Source organism: Plutella xylostella, chromosome 30 (genome assembly GCF_932276165.1).
Source record: "Plutella xylostella chromosome 30, ilPluXylo3.1, whole genome shotgun sequence".
Lineage (NCBI taxonomy): Eukaryota > Metazoa > Arthropoda > Insecta > Lepidoptera > Plutellidae > Plutella > Plutella xylostella.
This window is the reverse complement of record NC_064010.1, coordinates 3,994,502-4,011,993: the sequence shown is the minus strand read 5'-3', so window position 1 is coordinate 4,011,993 and position 17,492 is coordinate 3,994,502. Positions and strand designations below refer to the sequence as shown.

The window sequence follows — 17,492 nt, the reverse complement described above, 5'->3', positions numbered from 1 at the left end:
CCACAGCTTATTATCGTATGGCATTTTGCTTTGGGGTAGAGCAGCTGATATTGAAACTATATTTGTATTACAGAAAAGAGCCATCCGCTCTATATACAAACTTGGTTCCAGGGATTCATTGAGAGAACTATTTAAAGAAATTAACATCCTTACAGTTCCATGTCAGTTCATTTTTTCCAATTTAATGTATGTACGAAAGAATATTTCAACTTTTGATACAATTGGCAGTAATCATGACATTAATACTAGGAACAAGCATAAGCTGGCTTTTCCAGCGATGCGTCTGGCGAAAGTTAATAAATCGTTTTTAGGGTACTGTATTAGATTTTATAATAAGCTTCCAGCAGAAGTTGCTCAAATGCCAGAGAATAAGTTTAAGTGTTACATTAAAGAGAAACTCAGTAAAAAAGCTTATTATAAAATTGATGATTACTTAGAGGACGTTAATGCATGGCTGTGATAAGTAGTTAGCTCTGCTCATATTATTATAATAATAATTATTAAGCTTATATGTATTGTATACCAACTAGTTTTAAGTCTTTTTTTGAAAAGATGGCTCAGGAGTTTCTTGCCTCCGTTCTTCTCCTTAGACAGAAAGAGCCCCCCCTTATCCGAACGGAGAGTAATTTGTAAAAATTGACGTTCATCAGAAAATTTTATATTTGTACGATGAATAAAAAATTTTGAGTTTGAGTTTGAGTTGAGTTTGAGTTTGATGGAGGTAGGTTTGTGAGGTTCTGCTTAGAATGGAGAAATAGGTAATAAAAATTATGTTTGGTACTGTTTCATTCGCCAGGTTGGCTAGAAAAATAATACAGTCACTGGGTTTTTTCGCTGTGTTCTGTGTGAAATATTTTTCAAGCATTGGGTTCCGGCGGCTATAGAGCTAGACTATAGTTTGTTATCGTGGTGAAAGGATTAGCCAGTCAGATAGCTGCTGCTGGCTTCCAAGTCAAACTCCACCTGTGGCGGAAAGAGATGGGTGTAGGTTGGTCAGTGTGCTCGTCATGTTAGACTGAGCTACTATCGTCTTTATAGGTACTTTGGCCTATGTGTGTACATACCTTAACATGTTGCACGCCTGGTAGCTCCCTGACTGATCCCTCTATGCTCCTCACGCAGGACTGGCAGGTCATGCCGTGGATCGGCACGCGGACCGCCACCAGCTTCTCTTGTCGCAGCTATCGTGGAGGGTTCCGTCGCTACATTACACTACTTCCAGGGGTTTAAACATACTCGATCTTAAGACTAGAGTACTGATAGGGTGACTTACCCAGCATTATTATTAGAGACAGTAGTTTACTGCACAACGGCCGCTACTCGGATTCGTTATTGACGTCGATTAAAGAAGTTTAATATGCGTTCCACCAATCCCGTCACCGTATTTATGGCGAATCGCGATATAGTCACGTTTATCTACGTTGATAACAGACCCATATAGCGGCAGCAGAGTGCGCCGGACACATCAGAGTATAGCGCCCAGTTGTGTCATGCGAAGCTTTCCTGCTTAGTCTTTCCTGCACCCCAAAAGCTTTAAGACACATACCTTAACATGTTGCACGCCTGGCAGACATACCTTAACATGTTGCACGCCTGGTAGCTCCCTGACTGATCCCTCTATGCTCCTCACGCAGGACTGGCAGGTCATGCCGTGGATCGGCACGCGGACCGCCACCAGCTGCCCTTGTCGCAGCTATCGTGGAGGGTTCCGTCGCTACATTAGCTTAGACTCCTTCCAGGGGTTTAAAGATACTTGATCTTAAGACACTAGGGTTTGTCGCCGTAGTGATAGGGTTACTTACCCAGTCTGATAAGATACAGTCGTTTGCTGCCCAGCGGCCGCTATACGGGTTCGTTATGGATGTCTTTTAATGAGCGTTCCACCAATCACAGGGCCGTATTTATGGGGATTCACGTTATAGTAACGTCGATAACGAACCAGGGTGCGCCGGCGGACGTATACGAGTATAAAGCCAAGTTTGTCATATATAGACGCTTCTTTCCTGCACCCCAAAACCTTTAAGACACATACCTTAACATGTTGCACGCCTGGTAGTTCCCTGACTGATCCCTCTATGCTCCTCACGCAGGACTGGCAGGTCATGCCGTGGATCGGCACGCGGACCGCCACCAGCTGCTCTTGGAGGTCGCTGGGGACAAGCAGAGGGGTGATGTCAGTTATATGTTTAGTCAGACTGCTGGCTGATGTGGTTTGTGTGTGGTTTGGAACTTTAAACAAACGTTATGGTATAAAGTAGATGGAAATTTTGGAGGTGCTAGGAGAATCTACTTCTATTGGTTAAAATGATGGGTAGAGCATCTATCTTTTCTTTACTGGCTTGATAGATTTATGTGAAAAAAACTGGAGAATGCCCTTAGAACCTACGGCAGACGGCACTATAAAAGGTTTAATACCCTTGCATAGAAAGCAGCGTCTGTATCTGTTCTAAGTACAGCAGACCAAAATACTATATTGTAGAGGGATTCAATAATAATTTATGCTTGAGGTAGCTTTATTCCCCAGCTCACATAGAAACAATGGTAATGGTGCTATAGTTTTCACAAGCAAAACAGTTTACAGTTAGAATCCAGTCTATGGTATCTGCTAGCATTTCAACCTGGTTTTATTTTGACATTGATAACGATTAGTAACTAATAGTTAAAAGTTTGGGGCCTTACCACAAAAACTGAGGTGATTAACGCTGTCAAACGCCTACAAAATCTGACAAATTTCGTATTAAACACTTGTTAGACAGTATCTAACAGGTGTTTAACGCTGTCAAACGCCTACAAAATCTGTCAAATTTCGTTTTAAACACTTGTTAAACAGTGCTTAAAGTTTTTTATGGTAGTACAGATAATGTTTATGGATTGATGATGATGCAAGTATTATATCAAGGATCCTGCAAGCTGAAAGACAAAACATGGTGAGAGAGTCACAGCATCATTTATCTCACAGATAACCTTCATCTGAAGTAATCTGGACATTATGGAACGGGCTCATAATGCACTATCATTTCTTCCGATAAAAGAAAGAAGAAAAACTGCAAAAGCGCATCAAATATCGATAGCAGCAGTCAATCATTGTCAGATAAAATAGATGGATTTACCTACAATACCTAAATTGCATTTGCAAGACTTGACATAATCTTAAAAGGTGCATAATCTTGGTAACTTGGAATGACCAGTAAGATAAACAATCACGACCCATTACGTCCCCACTGCTGGGACACGAGTCTCCTTCCAATGAAGGAAGAATTTTTAGGCCTAGTCCACCACGCTGGCCAAGTGCGGGTTGGTGGACGTAAGATAAACAATATTGGGTAAGCATTCTAATATTTCTTGGAAAAACTAAGTACTTAAATATTGTATCGACTTTGCTACAATGCAGTGGGAGAATCACACAACACCTATAACTCATAAAAAACATTTTCATATCTGTTTATGGAAATAAAATAATAATAAGTATAGTTAATAAAGATACAATCATTGCCAAGGTCTCGACTATTATAAGATGCTCTTGTATTGCATTATTTTATTATAGTGTTAATAAATTAATTAGATTATTTATTTATTAAACTTTAATCCTGGGTAGTGTAAGCGTAATAAAATAAAATAAAAACAAAAATAGAATACGTACCCAAAATATACAAAAATAAAAACATTGAACCACAGACAATTTAAACTTCACACCATAGAGAAAGTGGACTACTTGACAGCTCCTCGACCAATGGTGGTTTCCCGCCATTATTATCAAAATGGCGTATTGTATTTTGTACAATAATGTTTATTAATAATAATGTTATTCAAATAAATGTTTTGCTAATCATCCCCGGTGTTCTACCATTGTTCGTAAGACTATTTCAGATGTATAGAGTATGTTATTGTTTTAGGAATTTTATTATATATTACAAAGGAGACTGAGTAGTTTATTATACATTATGATATCAATGGGTGAGAGAATTTAGTAAGAGCCTTCAATGTTATTTTATATTGTTACGTTACGAAATTTCTTTCACAGGATACCAGCCGTGTCACAATCATGTTTATGTATTTGCTATACCATATTTTCATATTAGGTATACTTATACATATCCTAAACATATACATGTACAAGGTGAGCATATACATTTTCAGGGAACACTGATAAACTCCACCCTGCAAACCTAAATAATTCGAATGACAGTAAAAATAATGGTGCACTATTAATCTTTTTTATGATTGGTCAATTACTATTTGTATTATGGTCTAGCTAGTCGAAACGGATATGGCATGGTGTAAGTACTTAAACGTTAACCACCGCAAGGTCGTATGTCAACCTTTCACTTTTTTATTGGAGCATTTTATGAATGGCTGCCAATAATAATTATAATACTTACATAGTCAGTCATGTTAACTTTGTTGGTAACGTGACTTTTTACTACGGATAATTTCAGTGATAGAACAAATGTTGATCGGAATTTCCCCTTGACCCCTGAGTCACCCCCTTTCGGCTTGCTATACTTAGCACTATTGCAACATCCTGTATTTTATATTTCGCAAAATAATAATATAAATGTGGAGGGGGCTTTTTTCCATGATCAGAAAAGAACAATAACCATCTGTTTTACTAAAATACTATAATGATTCTGAACATAATATCTAAAATGCTTTCTTTTTTGATAATAAAAGTATATTTTGTGTCCTACAAAGTATTCATACAAATAAAATAATATTTGGTATTTAAAGAGCCCAGTCTGAGCACATTTAGAGTGGACATCTAACGAATGCCTGCAGAAAGATATGTGGGGCCCCTAATGTCCCTAAAGCCCCTGTATGTAAACAGGGGCACAATGGGGAGAAAAACTAAAAGCTAATTGCAGATGGCTCCTTAGGCGACTGTGCCAAATTCTAATTGGTTGGTTCAGTTACAATTTTTTCTACTCAGAATGTAATTGGTTAGAACCAAAAAGGCACACTCGCTGGTGCTGCCAAAGTTTTACTTGGTTTTCTTCCCCATTCACGCAACATACAGCGAGATGCGGGAGAGTGTTAGAACCGCCTTAGTTCAGATTAGGTCAATTGCATGTCTATGCATTGCACTCTTTCAAAAATGGCGATACGGCTCGCGACCTATCACTTGATTACAAATGTACTTAGGTACTTACAGCGAAAGCGGGTGACTTGCAAGTCACCTCTGGCTACTCCTTCGGGGATTACAGTCGTGAGCATGACTGTGTCTATGCATGCCTAAGGCATGGTATGTAAGTCCCTAATACTGGTTCAACTTGACCTACTACTCAGAATTCTCAGAAAGCAAGTGACCATACAATTATTTATTACATAACTGCGTACTGACTATGTGTAACTAATTTCCGATCTTGTTTCAAAACACGTCTAGTGACTCTCAGTTTTAGTGCCAATTTCTCTATAGTCGGTTAGAGCATAACCAGGGAGTAGTGGTTGACTTTTGACATATCTGTCACAAGTCAACCACTGATGACGTTTAATTTATAAATCAATCCATGTCGGTTAGATAACCGACTATGGAGAAATTGGTACTTACAGTTGATAACGTCCAGTTAAGCGCAATTTGAGTATGAAATGCAGCGCTGTGATTGGTTGAATTGTCGTCAGCAGGACCACAGAATAATAAGTAGTACCAGGACTTAAGTTCGACTTACAAAATGTTCCAGCTTATATAGATTCACTGCTGATATACAGATAAGCCCTTTTGTACATGTATTTTTATATTTGTGCAATAAAGAATTAAATAAATAAAAATAAATAATTATAATTCAGAACTCATATGGAATTTTAATAATTAAAAACTAAAAGAAAGTTTGTTATAATTTTTGCAATATAATTAATTATTCATCTATAACTAACACGTGTAAATTGATTATTAAAGTTAATAAGTAAGCATAACACAATTTAATATTGATACACTGTTATCGTAATGTGCATTAGTTCAGCTGTTTTTGTTTTATCTGAGGATTACCTACTCATGACGCAGAAAATCTCATAATAATATACTCGTATCATTAAGAGAGAAGAATACTTAGCTAAAATCCATATAACATAAGACAAGATCCGAACCCGAACTATATATTTTTTTAACAAATATCAAAGATGCATTAAATAAATATATAAATAAATATGTGGGGACATCTCACACACGGCCATCCGACCCCAAGCTAGGAAGAACCTGTGTTAAGGGTGTCGGACAGCTGATACCTATATCTACACAAATACATAGATAGATACTTATTACATACTAAATATAAATATCAACACCCAAGACCCATTTTTTTATTAAGCATTGTTTTGCGTTTATTGGTGGGCAAGTTTAATTTGTATAAATATTTAGTTATTCGGGTGTATTTAATTTTGTCGTAACTGGTAAATCGAAACTTAGAGATACATGACGTACGAATCCGTTATTATCATAAGAACAAAAGATAAAATAAAGTTGCACGATAGCATACCTCACGCAGTAGTGGCGCTGTCGAGGCACACCACCGCCTGCACCTACTATGCGGATGACACCGAGGACGCTATCGGCAACCTCGCTAAAACGGCAATAACAGCGCCAAAGAAACGCATCCTCGAGTACAATCTAAAAATGGCAGTTAAGAATCGAGACGAAGAGGTCATTGCACTTTCTGGGGAAATGTTAAGAAGGCAAAACGGGGCGGAATAAATCATAAAATATAATTTTGGTTAAGAGCGCAAAATATAGGTCAAATTGGGAAAATAATTTATATAACTAACCTATTGATTATTATATCATAACTAACAATTAAAATAAGTTATCTTTAAGAACAGAGTCACACACTAACATCAGGCAAAACATGACCTATAACGACTGAGGGGCCGAGCCATTGCCAGGTGTCTACTAAGTTCTCCGAAGACAGCTGGCATTGGCCCTGTCCTTGTTAAGTTTGTTGCCATTACTAATGTAAGTGTGACTCTGAAAACCATTAATTTAAAAAAAGGAAAAAAAAAGAAAAAAAAAAAAATCTTGTATAATGAGATACACGCCTGGGGGTTTTTAGTCGGTTAACGCCCGACACTACCTGGGTCCTCTTCCCAGGTGTCCATGTGGATTTTCCCCCAGCAGTGGAACAAAAAAAAAAAGGGAAAGAAGAAAAAAAAAAAAGAACAATATATATATAAAAGATAGAATATATATACCTATATATATAAATGAAACTTCCTTACCGAGTAGAAAGTAGATAAAAGAATTAAAAACTATCTCATAAAAATTACCACTCTTCAAAAGGCACGGACATAAAGTCTGTGGAGTGATAACAATTTCCTAAAAAAAAAAAAAAAAAACTTAGAGATACAGAGGTACTTATGAAACATAGTTCTTACATGTAATGAGTAGTTTAAATATACCTTATCTGCTTATACTAAACTATTTATATATTTTACAAATAAAAAATAAAATACCTAATAATATAAAATACTTTTAGGGCCTTCAAATATTCTACCCATAATAAACAGGAGTTTATCAAAGGTAGAATATTTCTTTTAGTTCGCTGCCGTCGCCCGGGATGGTTCCGAGGAGGCTGGCAGCGTTCCCTCTCTGTATAGCCAGGCTGATGCGCTGGCTGAGATAGCTGCCAGCCCTCTGGTCCCTTGATACCTTTTAGTTATTCTGCAATGTTCAATAATTTGACCTGCGTGAAGTTAGCAGCCTAAAGTTAGCAGCCTTTGAATACCCGACCAAATTAAGATGGTCACTTCAGTCATTGCATACTTTATCAATTAAAACACGTAAAAAGCCCCAAAAACATTGGAATAATAATGCTAGGTATATATAATTATATTGATAGGTAATAGTTGTAAATAAAAATTTATACGAAAATGAAGGCCGTTAGAGTCAGCGCCACCACTGAAGTGTTACGGCAAAATCGTGAACGTGAACATTGGCAGACCCCTTCAGCTATTAAGAAACAGCCATTTTCATGTTGTTTCTTTATTCAAAGGCTTTGTACCTAATCGAATCCAAGTCCAAAAATTAGGCGGATGTTAAAAAGTTTTTTTATTGTTGGAAAAAAATAAAAATTACAAATTATTAGGTGTGTGAAGTTAGCAGCCTTTGAATACCCGACCAAATTAAGATGGTCACTTCAGTCATTGCATGCTTTATCAATTAAAACACGTAAAAAGCCCCAAAAACATTGGAATAATAATGCTAGGTATTTATATAAACACAAAAAATATGTTCTAAAATAATTCAAAAAAATACGACGTTTACTTACTGACGCTCTTGTTGGTTAATGGATATTTTGTATGGGGGCACCAAGATGCTATAGACCTGCCCGCATCTCACCTGGTTTATTATGTGTGTTGTGCCATTAGAAAACACTGACAGAAGTTTCATCAACATTGAAACGGTACGACGGTGTCCAGGAGCCACTTTCTGACAGATTTTGGGTGAAAAATTGTCAATATTTCACGAATATTCAAGTTTGCAGGTGGAACCTGAAGAGATTCAGCTGCAAATGATAGTTCATATGAAAGGTATTATTAATACCTAGAAACGGTTTTCAGCAATTTCAGATTAAATGACTTTTGGTGACTCTTCAAGGTGAAAATCAAAAAATAAAACTTAGCAGCCCAAGATTAACATTTTGTATGGGGGCACCAAGATGCTATAGACCTGCCCGCATCTCACCTGGTTTATTATGTGTGTTCTGTCATTAGAAAACACTGACAGAAGTTTCATCAACATTGAAACGGGATAGCAGGTGTCCAGGAGCCACTTTCTGACGGATTTTGGGTGAAAAATTTACAATATTTCACGAATATTCAGGTTTGCAGGTGGCCTAAACAGGTACAGCTGCAAATGATAGTTCATATGAAAGGTATTATTAATACCTAGAAACGGTTTTCAGCAATTTCAGATTAAATGACTTTTGGTGACTCTTCAAGGTGAAAATCAAAAAATAAAACTTAGCAGCCCAAGATTAACATTTTGTATGGGGGCACCAAGATGCTATAGACCTGCCCGCATCTCACCTGGTTTATTATGTGTGATGTGTCATTAGAAAACACTGACAGAAGTTTCATCAACATTGAAAAGGTATAGCAGGTGTCCAGGAGCCACTTTCTGACAGATTTTGGGTGAAAAATTGACAATATTTCACGAATATTCAAGTTTGCAGGTGGAACCTGAAGAGATTCAGCTGCAAATGATAGTTCATATGAAAGGTATTATTAATACCTAGAAATGGTTTTCAGCAATTTCAGATTAAATGACTTTTGGTGACTCTTCAAGGTGAAAATCAAAAAATAAAACTTAGCAGCCCAAGATTAACATTTTGTATGGGGGCACCAAGATGCTATAGACCTGCCCGCATCTCACCTGGTTTATTATGTGTGTTGTGTCATTAGAAAACACTGACAGAAGTTTCATCAACATTGAAACGGTATAGCAGGTGTCCAGGAGCCACTTTCTGACAGATTTTGTGTGAAAAATTGACAATATTTCACGAATATTCAAGTTCGCAGGTGGAACCTGAAGAGATTCAGCTGCAAATGATAGTTCATATGAAAGGTATTATTAATACCTAGAAACGATTTTCAGCAATTTCAGATTAAATGACTTTTGGTGAATATTCAAGGTGAAAACCAAAAAATAAAACTTAGCAGCCCAAGATTAACATTTTGTATGGGGGCACCAAGATGCTATAGACCTGCCCGCATCTCACCTGGTTAATTATGTGTGTTGTGTCATTAGAAAACACTGACAGAAGTTTCATCAACATTGAAACGGTATAGCAGGTGTACAAGAGCCACTTTCTGACAGATTTTGTGTGAAAAATTGACAATATTTCACGAATATTCAAGTTTGCAGGTGGAAACTGAAGAGATTTAGCTGCAAATGATAGTTCATATGAAAGGTATTATTAATACCTAGAAACTGTTTTCAGCAATTTCAGATTAAATGACTTTTGGTGACTCTTCAAGGTGAAAATCAAAAAATAAAACTTAGCAGCCCAAGATTAACATTTTGTATGGCGGCACCAAGATGCTATAGACCTGCCCGCATCTCACCTGGTTTATTATGTGTGTTGTGTCATTAGAAAACACTGACAGAAGTTTCATCAACATTGAAACGGGATAGCAGGTGTCCAGGAGCCACTTTCTGACAGATTTTGGGTGAAAAATTGTCAATATTTCACGAATATTCAAGTTTGCAGGTGGAACCTGAAGAGATTCAGCTGCAAATGATAGTTCATATGAAAGATATTATCAATAACTAGAAACAGTTTTCAGCAATTTCAGATTAAATGACTTTTGGTGACTCTTCAAGGTGAAAATCAAAAAATAAAACTTAGCAGCCCAAGATTAACATTTTGTATGGGGGCACCAAGATGCTATAGACCTGCCCGCATCTCACCTGGTTTATTATGTGTGTTGTGTCATTAGAAAACACTGACAGAAGTTTCATCAACATTGAAACGGGATAGCAGGTGTCCAGGAGCCACTTTCTGACGGATTTTGGGTGAAACATTTACAATATTTTTATTATACACTACGCTATACCGTTTCAATGTTGATGAAACTTCTGTCAGTGTTTTCTTATGACACACCACACATAATAAACCAGGTGAGATGCGGGCAGGTCTATAGCATCTTGGTGCCCCCATACAAAATGTTAATCTTGGGCTGCTAAGTTTTATTTTTTGATTTTCACCTTGTAGAGTCACCAAAAGTCATTTAATCTGAAATTGCTGAAAATCGTTTCTATGTATTAATAATACCTTTCATATGAACTATCATTTGCAGCTGAATCTCTTCAGGCTCCACCTGTAAACTTGAATACTCGTGAAAAATTGTCAATTTTTCACCCAAAATAAGTCAGAAATTGGCTCCTGGACACCTGCTATACCGTTTCAATGTTGATGAAACTTCTGTCAGTGTTTTCTAATGACACAACACACATAATTAACCAGGTGAGATGCGGGCAGGTCTATAGCATCTTGGTGCCCCCATACAAAATAATATTGAATATTGTAAATTTTTCACCCAAAATCCGTCAGAAAGTGGCTCCTGGACACCTGCTATCCCGTTTCAATGTTGATGAAACTTCTGTCAGTGTTTTCTAATGACACAACACACATAATAAACCAGGTGAGATGCGGGCAGGTCTATAGCATCTTGGTGCCCCCATACAAAATGTTAATCTTGGGCTGCTAAGTTTTATTTTTTATTTTCACCTTGAAGAGTCACCAAAAGTCATTTAATCTGAAATTGCTGAAAACCATTTCTAGGTATTAATAATACCTTTCATATGAACTATCATTTGCAGCTGTACCTGTTTAGGCTCCACCTGCAAACCTGAATATTCGTGAAATATTGTAAATTTTTCACCCAAAATCCGTCAGAAAGTGGCTCCTTGACATCTGCTATCCCGTTTCAATGTTGATGAAACTTCTGTCAGTGTTTTCTAATGACACATCACACATAATAAACCAGGTGAGATGCGGGCAGGTCTATAGCATCTTGGTGCCCCCATACAAAATGTTAATCTTGGGCTGCTAAGTTTTATTTTTTGGATTTCACCTTGAATATTCACCAAAAGTCATTTAATCTGAAATTTCTGAAAATCGTTTCTAGGTATTAATAATACCTTTCATATGAACTATCATTTGCAGCTGTACCTGTTTAGGCTCCACCTGCAAACCTGAATATTCGTGAAATATTGTAAATTTTTCACCCAAAATCCATCAGAAAGTGGCTCCTGGACACCTGCTATCCCGTTTCAATGTTGATGAAACTTCTGTCAGTGTTTTCTAATGACACAACACACATAATAAACCAGGTGAGATGCGGGCAGGTCTATAGCATCTTGGTGCCCCCATACAAAATGTTAATCTTGGGCTGCTAAGTTTTATTTTTTGGTTTTCACCTTGAATATTCACCAAAAGTCATTTAATCTGAAATTGCTGAAAACGTTTCTAGGTATTAATAATACCTTTCATATGAACTATCATTTGCAGCTGTACCTGTTTAGGCCACCTGCAAACCTGAATATTCGTGAAATATTGTAAATTTTTCACCCAAAATCGGTCAGAAAGTGGCTCCTGGACACCTGCTATACCGTTTCAATGTTGATGAAACTTCTGTCAGTGTTTTCTAATGACACATCACACATAATAAACCAGGTGAGATGCGGGCAGGTCTATAGCATCTTGGTGCCCCCATACAAAATGTTAATCTTGGGCTGCTAAGTTTTATTTTTTGATTTTCACCTTGAAGAGTCACCAAAAGTCATTTAATCTGAAATTGCTGAAAACCGTTTCTAGGTATTAATAATACCTTTCGTATGAATTATCATTTGCAGCTGTACCTGTTTAGGCTCCACCTGCAAACCTGAATATTCGTGAAATATTGTAAATTTTTCACCCAAAATCCGTCAGAAAGTGGCTCCTGTACACCTGCTATCCCGTTTCAATGTTGATGAAACTTCTGTCAGTGTTTTCTAATGACACAACACACATAATAAACCAGGTGAGATGCGGGCAGGTCTATAGCATCTTGGTGCCCCCATACAAAATGTTAATCTTGGGCTGCTAAGTTTTATTTTTTGGTTTTCACCTTGAATATTCACCAAAAGTCATTTAATCTGAAATTTCTGAAAACCGTTTCTAGGTATTAATAATACCTTTCATATGAACTATCATTTGCAGCTGTACCTGTTTAGGCTCCACCTGCAAACCTGAATATTCGTGAAATATTGTAAATTTTTCACCCAAAATCCGTCAGAAAGTGGCTCCTGGACACCTGCTATCCCGTTTCAATGTTGATGAAACTTCTGTCAGTGTTTTCTAATGACAGAACACACATAATAAACCAGGTGAGATGCGGGCAGGTCTATAGCATCTTGGTGCCCCCATACAAAATGTTAATCTTGGGCTGCTAAGTTTTATTTTTTGGTTTTTATCTTGAATATTCACCAAAAGTCATTTAATCTGAAATTTCTGAAAACCGTTTCTAGGTATTAATAATACCTTTCATATGAACTATCATTTGCAGCTGAATCTCTTCAGGTTCCACCTGCAAACTTGAATATTCGTGAAATATTGACAATTTTTCACCCAAAATCTGTCAGAAAGTGGCTCCTGGACACCGTCGTACCGTTTCAATGTTGATGAAACTTCTGTCAGTGTTTTCTAATGGCACAACACACATAATAAACCAGGTGAGATGCGGGCAGGTCTATAGCATCTTGGTGCCCCCATACAAAATATCCATTAACCAACAAGAGCGTCAGTAAGTAAACGTCGTATTTTTTTGAATTATTTTAGAACATATTTTTTGTGTTTATATAAATACCTAGCATTATTATTCCAATGTTTTTGGGGCTTTTTACGTGTTTTAATTGATAAAGCATGCAATGACTGAAGTGACCATCTTAATTTGGTCGGGTATTCAAAGGCTGCTAACTTCACACACCTAATAATTTGTAATTTTTATTTTTTTCCAACAATAAAAAAACTTTTTAACATCCGCCTAATTTTTGGACTTGGATTCGATTAGGTACAAAGCCTTTGAATAAAGAAACAACATGAAAATGGCTGTTTCTTAATAGCTGAAGGGGTCTGCCAATGTTCACGTTCACGATTTTGCCGTAACACTTCAGTGGTGGCGCTGACTCTAACGGCCTTCATTTTCGTATAAATTTTTATTTACGCGAGTAATATAAATCGTAAGTTAAATCTAAGTTTAATAGAAACATATTCCTAGATTACCTAAGTATATTGAGCACTGTTTAAAACATCAATAATTTACCTAATTCTAATCAAATTTATTAGTTTAAGTAACTTAACAATATATGTTTTAACAGACTTGTGTACTTGTAAAATGTGTGTGAAAATGGGTTCAATAAATATATTTTGTATTTATATTTATTAAGATCTCATACCCTCACCTTATTTCAATTTATTATCATACAGCACACTATCGTGGCATTTTTTATCTATCCGTATCGTTAGTTAAACAGATTTGTAATGAAGAATTAATTTGATAAGACGTTTTGGTACGCGTTTGAAAGTAGGTAAGAATTAACTGCTGGATTGACCTCATTTTGATTTGTAATATAATAGGTCATAAATAATACTAAATATCTAACAAGAACAAAACTATAAAATTTGTGTTGAAACATTTTAGAAAACCAGCGACAAAAAAACACGATCTTTGTTACTTATAATTTTTTGCACATTGCTTGTTAATTGCGAATTATGAGTACCTATACCTTGTCATTACACTATAAAAATTATTAGCCTTGCAGGATCGTCCTATAAATAGTAATAATAATAATATGTAAGAACATCTAAAACACGGCCATCCGATCCCAAGTTAGGCGGCGCCTGTAATATGGGTATCGGACAGCTGATATATTTACACAGATACATACACTCACGGGCAATGAAAAAGTTCCACTTAAAAAATACCGACACCCAAAGACCTATTTTTTCAAACATTTAATTTAAAATTTTAACTAAATATTACTGTTTTTAGTTTGTAATATCCTGATGCTCTATTAAATGTACTTCAATGGTGCAGAAGGCGTCATTAAGCTAGCCTTTCCCGTTTAGGAGTAATTAGGTGCTTTTCTCAGTGGAACCTTTTCATTGCCCGTGAGTGTAGATTTTTTTTTTTTTTTTTTTTTTTTTAAGATTTTATTATCACTCCACAGACTTTATGTCCGTGCCTTTTTGAGAGATCAATATATTGTGAGAGTTTGGTTGTTTTTTGTCTTCATCTTTTAACTACTCACTACTCAATGTGGAAGCTTATAATATATATATTTTATCTTTTATATATATATATACCTATATATTATTAATATTTTTTTTTTTGCACTCCTGGAGGAAAATCTACACAGACACCTGGGAAGGGGACCCAGGTAGTGTCGGCCTTTAACCGACTAAAAACCCCCAGTTGTGCATTTCTTGTTTTTTTTTTATTTTTTTTTTTTTTTCTTTGTTTCACACAGTCACACTTACAATTATAATGGCAACAAACATTTGAAGGGTAGGGCCAGTGTCAGCTGTCTTCAGAGAACTTAACAGACGCCTGTCAGTGGCCACACACTCCTTTTGTCATCGCTGTTGTTTTGCCTGGTGTTAATGTGTGACAGTGTTCTTAAAACTATCTTAATTTTATTGGTTAGTTCTTATACAGATAGTGAGTGTAGATAGATACCTACATAATATTATATTTAACACCCAAGACCAAATATATTAATACCAGAAATAGCGCCTCACCCACGCTAGGACAGGAATGAGAGGTATTCCAATAAAGAGGAACCAGCAAGCCTTAACGACCCTCTGAAGGAATTCACAGATGAAGGAGATAATGGCTCCTGAATTTCAGATGAGAAATCGTCATACCTTTTCTGTATTGAGTTTTTGAATAGCGATAAGTGCAATTTTGACAGTGAACGACAGACAGTTTAGGTTTTGTCGGACTGAGTGCCAATTTCTCCATAGTCGGCTAGAGCATAACCGGGTATTATTTGTTGACTTTTGACACATCTGTCAAGAATTTTATATGGAGATGACGTTTAATTTATAAATCAATCCCTGTCGGTTAGATAACCTACTATGGAGAAATTGGCACTTAGATAAGCGTCCATCCGATTCACCATCGTACCTATCGGACCAAACGGAGTTTCATAAATGTATGAGAAATAATCGTCGGCAATGCCGATGAAGTGGACGCACTTGTGCGAATTTTTATACAAAGAATACTGAATGCGATACGTACGATACTGAAAGGTGGATGATTACCTACCATAATCATATCATGTATTTCCAAAAAGCTGGTTGCTGAATACTTTGGATCTCATAAATCTGGTTAGTTTAGTTTAGTTTGATTTCTCTCTAAATCTTTGTTTTTTGTTTCATTATCTAATTATCTCTATTTGTATTAAAGTTTTAGTCTATTATAGCTTTAGTAAACCCTCCCTATACTAAATAACTAATCTACCTAGAGGTGGAATCTTGTGCAACATGAGTAACTCTTTCATTGTTATTTACAAATTAAATTATTTAAGTTTTCCTAATAAAAAAATAAAAAAACACGCACTCACGCCTTGTACTAATGTACTCCCTTGCGGGGTAGGCAGAGGTGCATTGCTGCACCCACTTTTCGCCAGAGTGTTATGTTAGTCCCAATGTAATAGGGGGCGGGCCATTTTACGGGCACATCCAAGACCCGAGAACAAATATCTGTGTTTAAACAAATATCTGTCCCAGCCGGGAATTGAACTCGGGACCATCGGCTCAGTAGTTGGGGTCACTAACCACTACGCCATTCGGTCGTCCTTCGGTTTTTCCTAATATTGTAAAATAAATAAAGGAATAAATAACATTTCAGGAAATGCGATTATTTCAGTGATAAGTAAGATAAGTACCTGATCGTTTATTGATCTAAGCACCCACCGTCACTACTCTTCCACTACGCACTTTGTATAAGTACCTACATACCTACCTATGAACGTATTTTGCTTGTGTGGGCGGTTTCATAAAGCTACGCCCACTCAGCTTAGCTCTGGCGTCAGTTAAAAATAGCCAGGGTAGGAAACGCCAAATTTGGTTATTCTTCTTGTTTTCTATTTACTTAGGGCCACTTGTGGTTTTAAATTATTTAGGTACGTGTTTATAACACACACATCATTTAAAATAAATAATTTTAAATTTAGTTTTTAGGATACTTACCGAAAAAATATCTTTTTATGATACAAATTTCAGAAAAATAAAGAGTTGATTTTTTTGTTTTAAATTTTCCTTAAACATGTTTTTAAGCGCACTGAAGCGGAATAGTAAAAAACGGGTAGATTTTATATTTATAAATCATATTTTTCAAAAAACATGAGACTTACTTTTTTGAAATTGTTACAAAAGGTTCACTAAAAATAAATAAATATACAAACATAATACAGTTAAAAAATATACATAAAAAAAACTTCTGTAAATAATAAACTTACTCAATCTCCACATTATCCAACTTTTGGTACTTGAAGTTCTTCATATTGCTGTCCTGTTCACTCTGACGCACTTGCACTATATCTGTCTCCTTCTAACATCACACTACACACACCTGGGTTCGCACTTGAGGTATCACTAACCTACATGGTATCATGTCCACTTTGAATAAATAATTATAATTGATTACACTGATAAGAAAAGAAATATCAAGATAAAGAAGCTATGTACTATCATAGGCTGTCATAAGCTGTGGTTGTTATCTGGTTTTACAAATAGAATTTAATTTGTAAAATATATAGATAGTTTAGTAGGTATAAGTTAAGTAGTTAAATTTATTTTATGTGTGTGTACAAATGAACAATAAATGACGAGTTTTTAAATTGAATTTAATTTAAAAAAATATATGATTAAGTATTGTATAAAAATATAATACTTATTCATATTTTTTATTAAAACTTTATTTTTTCACTTGCTTGTTTTTATTTTATATTTATAGGA

At 36.0% G+C, this 17,492-nt stretch overlaps 1 protein-coding gene across 1 annotated transcript in view; it reads right to left on the bottom strand.

Moving 5' to 3' along the window:
* The window catches only part of LOC105388004 (copper-transporting ATPase 1), a 65,600-nt gene that overhangs the window by 31,596 nt on the left and 16,512 nt on the right, over positions 1-17,492 (bottom strand). The window contains exon 4 of the mRNA XM_048632048.1: positions 2,033-2,150. Within this exon, the coding sequence (XP_048488005.1) occupies positions 2,033-2,150 (118 nt within the window). The remainder of the gene's footprint in view (positions 1-2,032; positions 2,151-17,492) is intronic.